Here is a 7,579-nt window from a genome sequence, read left to right as displayed (position 1 = left end):
ATTATGACTGTAATCCTGATCTTCAATGAGTTTAGCCTTGATTTTTAGTCGAAATTTGCACGCTTTCACATTATTGTAATTTTTTATATCTGAATCACACTTTTGTAATAACTCAGGCTTTTCCCTCAGTGAGCTGCTGTTCACTGCAGGAGACGTGAGCCTACTCATTATGATTCATACTGGAAGGCTAAATCTGTTCCAAAACACATTTTGAGCTGTAAACATGTTATCTTACATATAGAATCAAATTTTCTTCTTGTGCCCCAAAAGCCCTTGATGTACGAATTTCTGTAAGCTGAAACCTTTTACAGTAAATATTACAATCACGCTGTTATGAAAAGCAAAAATCTTTCCAGCATGTGTTACATGTTTGATGTCTAACAATATAAGTGGTGCACTGAGGCTAAGGATGTTTCCTCAAAGACTTCTTTGGACCTGCAAAACTCTACCTTGAACAGTATTATTTTTATATAAACCAAAGTAAAGGTACAACATAATGTTTAACACCTTGCATTCAATTTGAACCGTAATAAAACAAACAGTACTAAACTGCCACAGTTTTCAGGATAATAGTAACACGATAGTTTTGAATGTATTCTCCAGTTTAAGTCTGAATTAGGGTTCTTTCAACTATAAGAAGATAAAATTCAGCTGTTTTTTTTATTTTGAGATTTGCAGGACTTTGTATGACCACAAAGGCTTCAGAAAATGAAAGGTAAAATAAAAAATAGCTTTATATCCATCCACCTGTGGACTATCAGGGGGGAACATTGAGTGTGTCTCCAGGCCAGTTGAGAGATGTAATCTCTCCAGCATGTCATGGGTCTGCCATGGGGCTTCCACACAGTGGGACATGTCTGCAACACCCCACCCAGGAGGTGCCCAGGGGGCATCGTAGTCAGATGCCTAAACCATCTCAAGTGGCCCTTCAATGTAAAGGAGAAGGGGTCTACTTTTTGCCCTTTGCTAATGACTCAACTCCTCACGCTATTTCTAAGAGAAGGGCCAGCCACCCTTCGGTCATGTTACTGACTTGTTGCCAATTAACCTTATTTGTATAGCACCAGTTCAGAGAAAAGGCCATCTCAGAGTTCATCATACTGTAAGGTAAGGATCCTACAGAATTAGAGAAAAACCCCTGTGAGCAACCACTTGGGGGCAGTGTGGAGGAAGAACTCCCTTTCAACAGGAGGCCACTGCAGGCAGAATCAGACTTTTGTAGGGGTAACCACAGAGCAACAATAAAGAAGACAACCATTCATAATATGTAATAATGGCATCTGTGTCACCTGATCCAATCATAACTACACAATTTATCAAAAAGGAAAGTTTTAAAAGTAGAGAGGATGTCTGTGTCCTGAACCCAAGGGGGAGCTGGTTTCATAGTACAGGGTGATAGCTGAAGGCTCTGCTTCTCATTCTGCATTTAGAAACTTTAGGAACCACAAGTAAGTCTGTAGTATGAGAGTGAAGAGCTCTGTTGGGATAATATGTTACTAGGATTTCACTCAAGACTTTGTTTGTGAGAAGGTTTCTTTTCTAATTCAATTCTGAATTTAACAGGGAGCCAATAAAGATAACCTAATAAAGAAGAAATATGATCTCTCTCACAAGTCTCTGTTAGTACTCTCACTGTGGCATTTTGGATCAACTGAAGGCTTTTTAGAAAGCTTTCAAAACAGCCTGATAATAACTTACAGTAGTCCAGCAGAGGTAACAAATGCATGGACCAGTTTTCCAGCATCACAAACAGGATGGTTATAATTTTAGTGATATTGCACAGATGAAGGAAGGTACCTGAATATTTGTGTAATGGATGAGTTAAAGGACATATCTTGGTCAAAAATTCCTCACAGTGTTGCTGGAGGCAAGAATAAGTATCTTATAATACAAAATATTTTTGAGATTTAGGTTCAAAACTGAAATTAGAAGTACAAAATTTCACATCAAAGCTTTTATAGCTACAAATGTATTTGAATTGTGTCATTTGAAGCCACAGAAGGCACAATTGTATAAATAAAGTTTGGTGTCACTGACATAGAAATGAAAATGTATGCAGTGTTCTTTAATAATATTACTTAAGGGAAGCGAGTACAACTTAAAAGCTGTCAGTCAAAGCATGACAGACTTTTATGTGTGAGAAAGACACATAGTTTACATGAACAAACTAGAGTCTGTCAGACAAATATGATTAAAACTAGCAGCATGCGCTTCGCTGGTCTCTGCAGTAAAATAACAAATGCGATATCACATTCCTCACCGAGCAGCACAGAGGCGAGTCCAAGTCTGATGAAAGCAATATTTACTTATTTCTCCCAGTTTTCTGTTGACACACACAAAACAGCTCCTCTGTAATGAAACTGTGTTCACAGTGAGGTCAGTTTTGATAAAGCCGTAATCAAATGCACTTAGCCATAATCCTACCTCAGAATACAGTGAATATTCCATCTCTTCCTCTTGGCTCTTTCTCCCCAGTTCTGTCACAGCACAATGCCACCTTATTCAGTACTACATGAAAACAAAGCTTCATATAAGTTTGTTCAAACTTATATGAAGCTTTTAAAAAAGGGTAAAGTTTTGTTTTAAAGGTGTATTTTCGTGCAAAGTACACCATTCACATGGTGCTGCTACACAGTAGCTTACTTGACTAGGCAGGTGACCCACTGCTGAAAGGCCACTGGGTTCAACTATTTTCTGCATGTCAGTCCCCCTTGCTCTTTCTCTACTTTCTTGGCTACTGTCCTGACAATTTCAATCACTGCATCAACATACTACATATGTATGATATAAACCCTATACACACATCTCTTTTAGTGTTTTACATGTTAATAACCAACACTGGGTTTTGTTTCATAATATTTGCCTATGCAAAAATCAACTCTATTAACTCTAGGGATGGTCCATAAACAAATACATAAACAAACATTTATTGTCTCCAGGATACGGAATCCAAATCCAGTTTTCATGATCCTCTGGTTTTTCCTTTAGAGTTTCCATGAGTTTTACATTTTTGAGTTTGTTGTGAAATGTTTTGACATCTGTTGAATCTGCATCCAATTCTTCGTGGTACAAATATCCAAATCATCCCCAGATGATGAATTATATCCAGAATTCATATTTTTCTGTTATCTGCAACAGATTTTCTAAGTATGTAAGTAACTGCTAAAACAGTTAACATGGTAAACATTGCCATTGTCATTCTAAAGTGCTAGATGCTTCCTCGATGCTTTTTATTGCTCTTTCCTTGTGGCTTAACTTGACATCTGGTCATAATGTGGGCACAGGAATATGAAAACCATCTTTTCCTGAGACAGTCTTGGGTATGTGTATATGGATGCTGTATAATTTTAATTATAAGACCAAAGAAGCTACTTTTCCTTAATATAATTACTCTCCATCAATATCTCTACCACTACTCTTCCATCTTCCTCGTTGCCTTCATCCTCCCTGCTGTTTCTCTCTTAGCATCTCATCCATAATGGACGTGCTAAAAACCTTACATACATGGATTTTGTTTATGTGTGCAGTGGTGTGTGCAAACACATGTGCGTGTATGTATTCTGACCTAGTTCATGGAGGCAACACTGGTCACTGTTGAAGAGAATTTCGATCCCTTCTCAGTGACTTTAAGATGTTTTCCTTATGTTCGCTTTCTGTTTTTCAACTATAACTCACAAGATCACCTCTTTATGTTGATGTTTTTTCTGACTAAGCTACTTTATGCAAGTTCAAGTAGATAGATCAATGCTTGCTTAATTTTATCTTCAGCTATATTTATGTACATTCTTCCTTGGTCACACACAAACGCACATTTGCATGAATTTCTAAACTGAATACCTACACCAAAGCCATGCATTCACTGTTTGTCTGCACACAGAGCCGGTGGCATTTCAGGCGCCCACTGGCTAGTGTTCCATTCAGCAAGATGAGTGACAATGACATTTCTGGGCCAAAAGGATAGCTGAGGGATAAAAGCAGACATGTGTAGGAAAGGGATGGAGTGAGAGAGCATGGAAACCCTCTCTGCCAACCGGGAGAACCCACTTGCCGAGTCATGCTCAGTGAGCTGTACACAATTTCTAGAGGGTCAAATGGTGAAGCAGTTGCTTTTCTGTGAGCTCACTCTACTCATGTTTTTCAGAACAGTAAAGACTTTTATTTGCTCCAAGTTTGCTCTTCAGTTTGTTGCAATCGAATAATTTTGTTGCAATAAAAAGCAGAATGCAATGATTTGCATTTTCCATAAACCCATATTTTATTCACAATATAATACAGAAAACATATCATATCATAATGTTTAAACTGAGAAAATGGGCCATTTTAAGAGGCAAGGACATTTTGAATTTGATGGCAGTGACACATCTCAAAACAGTTAGGGAGAGGGTCATATTTACTGCTGTGTAGAGCCCCTTCTTCTTTTTAAAAACAGCCCATAAACATTTGGGAACGGAGGAAACCAGTTGATTAACTTTTAGGAGAGAGATGCTGCCCCATTGTTGTCTAACTGGCTTCTAGCTATTTGACAGTCCTGGGCCTTCTTTGTCATATTTTTTGTTTCGTGATGCAACAAATGTTTTCAATTTATGAATGATTTGGACAGCAAGCAGTTAGTTAAGCACTTGAATTCTTCTACTATAAAGCCAAGCTCTTTAAACAGTATATACTTTTAAGCACTGATGGTGTTTTTCCAGATGTGCAAGCTGCAAGTTCCAGTACCATCAGAGATGCAGGCTTTTGAACTCCTCTTCCCTTACCTCTTTAGTCTGGAACATTGTGTTTATGTTTTCCAGCAAGAATTTTACATTTCTAGCCGTCTGACCACAGAACAGTTTTCCTTCACTTCAGTCTAATCCACCAAGAGAAGATGATTGTGTTTCTGTCACTTTGACTCGGATTTGTGGATGACACGCTGAACTGGAGGTGTTCCTGAGTCCATGCAACGATTTTAGACTGAATCATGAATGTTTTTAATGCAGTTCCAGCTGCGGTCAAAAGGTGACTGGCATCAAGTTTTAAAATTCATATTTTTCCCTCGTGTGTAGAGATTTCTCCAGAATGATAATATCATGTGTAGCCAAGGATATGGTATTCACAGTCTTCACAACTTTTCATTAGGAAATATTGTTTGAAAATAGTTCCGCAATGAAAACACAGTTCTTTTGGCAGACTGGTGAACCTCTGGCCATCTTTACTTTTGACAAACTTAGTGTTTCTGCATTTTTTTCTTATGCCCAGTCATGTTATAGAGCTACTGCCAATTCACCCAATTAGCTGCAAAATGTTCCTCCAACTGTTGTTTTTTTTTTCCATCTTTTGAGATGTATTACCATCAAATTCAAAATGAGCTAATGAAACAGTATAATGTCTCAGTTTAAACATTGCTCATATGTGTTTCTACAAACAATTGCATTCTGCTTATGGTTGCATTTTCCACAGCAACTTTCTTGGAATTGGGGTTGTAAATGAGGAGGGAAGATAATAATAATGGACAGAGATCAAATAAATAATAACAATAACAATGAAAAATATAAGTAATTATAATTTGTGCAACTGTGCAATTAGTTTCAATTGTATTTTTGTGCATTTAACAACATTTTCTATTGTGATGTATGTATTTCTTCATTTAATTTTTGGACCTCCAGGTCGTAATGATAAAGGAACACCAAGAGCAATAATTAAATAACTATGCTATATCTTCTATTTTAATGGCAAACTCACATTTTGCAGCTAACTGTTACCATAACTCTCCCTTAGGTGGCACCAGAGGCCTGGGATTTGGTGCTACAAGCACAACAATGTATGCTCAATTGGCTTTCTCCCATGTATGGAGATTGAAGTGGTGTTGCAGCATGGCCTTCTGGGTAAATGTCATGTGGCACAGAGGGCATCTGAAAGGCTTAAAACCAGTGTGGATACCTATGTGAGTCAGATTATTCTTCTGAGAAAAGACTTTTCCACAGATCAAACAGAAATACTGTCTGTGTTCCTTCAGGTGGCCCACGTAGCTCTCAAAGTGCTGAAAGACTTTGTCACACTTTCTGCATAGGTATGGCTTTTGGAACACTACTGTATCTGAGTTATCTGCAGCAAAATGAATCTTGGACAGAGGTGTTTTAGGGTGGCAAAAACGACTAGAGGTCCTTAGCTTTCCACTTTGTTGCAGTTGATTTGCCTGTGGCATGTACTTCTTTTCCTCTTCTGGTGAATCTTTAACATCTTGTTCGTGTTGGTTTTCGGAACTATTTACCAGTTCTGTGTCAGCTGCAGAACTGATCATGGTGGCTGTGGAAGAAATTAGGTCATGTAAAACTGCAGAAGGGTGCGGATTACCTGCAGTGTGAGGAACATGAGATAATGGGTTGCTTGTGTAACATGTCAGAGCATCTCCTCCTTTGCCCGACTTCATCATGTCAAGACAGCATTCTGCATCTTGAGATAAGTCGATTTTAGCTTCTCTGAGTTCTCTCAGTCCTATAGTATCCACCTCGGCTTCTTGGCCGGCTGTCAACCTGGGGTTTGCCACCACTGTTCCAACTTCCTTGCTATTTGTTTTGTGGATGATAGCGTTGGGCAGGGCTGCATCCCTTTCCTTCTGATTATCAAAGCTGGAACCAAGCCACCTGCTGCTGAGCTGCTGGGTTTCCTTGTCTTCTGAGAGTCTAGTCAGATTCGAGAAAGGCCTGGTGGGACTGAGGTACTGTGAAATAGCCTGGACACACTTCTCCACCACCTGGCTCATCTGGAGTACACTGGCTGCAGTCAAGTAGCTCACCAGTTCTCTCTGAGGGACCTGCATACCAGAAATGGATGAAGCAATAATGAATATTAAAGAAACAGCACCAACCGTAAGAAAAAGGGGACTTATTATACTTCTTTCTGAGCTCCTGAGACCGTGAGTCATGCAGAGCTACTATAATAGAATGCAAGAATAAAAATATAGATCGGAAAATTTGTACAATAGGTTCCCCCTTAAAATAATATTCCTCTTGTTCACTTTAAATATGAATCCTATTATAAAACTATATCCAGAACCTTTCAGTATAGTACAGAAACGAGTGATTATACAGTAAAACAAACACCGCAGCTCAAAAGATTTTTGATATATGGCCATATATCAGCTCTGTGATTACAGAAACACTAGATCTTGCACCTCTAGGAACCCTGTGTAGCAGGACAGGAGTAGTGTCTTGGCAACCTTCACGTTGGAAACAACAGCCAGACTCAGCTCTGATCGGTCTTTGTGAAGCAGGAACTGATCACGCAGGAAGTCTGAGGATGCTGCAAGCACCACTCTGTGACCTTGGAACTGGAGAGGATGGACAGTAGAGTCCTGTGGCCTGCCCAAGATGAGCGTGATGTCACAAAAGCGATGTTCTTCTCTAAGATCATTCATTTTGCTGAGGATGGAGTCCCTGTGGTTGGGCAAACTAAACTGCAGAGTCTCAGAGCAGCCTGGCATGATGGTCTGCCTATAGTAAGAGCATAGTTCTGTTATCATATGGATGCAAGTGTGAGCTGCATAGATTACCTTTAATTTTTCATGTTTATAAGAAGGCTTCAAAATGTGGATAACAACCAT

The 7,579-nt window shown here is 39.0% G+C and overlaps 1 protein-coding gene across 1 annotated transcript; it reads right to left on the bottom strand.

Moving 5' to 3' along the window:
• Positions 1-5,803: 5,803 nt before the first annotated feature.
• LOC116312206 (zinc finger and BTB domain-containing protein 26-like) lies at positions 5,804-7,459 on the bottom strand. Its single transcript, XM_031729567.1, has 2 exons — positions 7,151-7,459; positions 5,804-6,790 (listed from the first exon to the last, which is right to left on the bottom strand). The coding sequence occupies exons 1-2, from the start codon at positions 7,457-7,459 to the stop codon at positions 5,804-5,806; spliced, it is 1,296 nt and encodes a 431-aa protein (XP_031585427.1).
• Positions 7,460-7,579: the final 120 nt, after the last annotated feature.

This window comes from Oreochromis aureus, linkage group 7 (genome assembly GCF_013358895.1).
Source record: "Oreochromis aureus strain Israel breed Guangdong linkage group 7, ZZ_aureus, whole genome shotgun sequence".
Classification (NCBI taxonomy): domain Eukaryota; kingdom Metazoa; phylum Chordata; class Actinopteri; order Cichliformes; family Cichlidae; genus Oreochromis; species Oreochromis aureus.
This window is presented reverse-complemented; position numbering and strand designations above follow the sequence as displayed.

Bases quoted from the DNA above. Each gene is read 5' to 3' on its own strand.
- LOC116312206 (XM_031729567.1), bottom strand. From the start codon at position 7,459: ATGCCAGGCTGCTCTGAGACTCTGCAGTTTAGTTTGCCCAACCACAGG. The intron at 6,791-7,150 runs GTGCAAGATCTA...TCTGGTATGCAG, and splicing joins GCTACACAGGGTTCCTAGAG to GTCCCTCAGAGAGAACTGGT.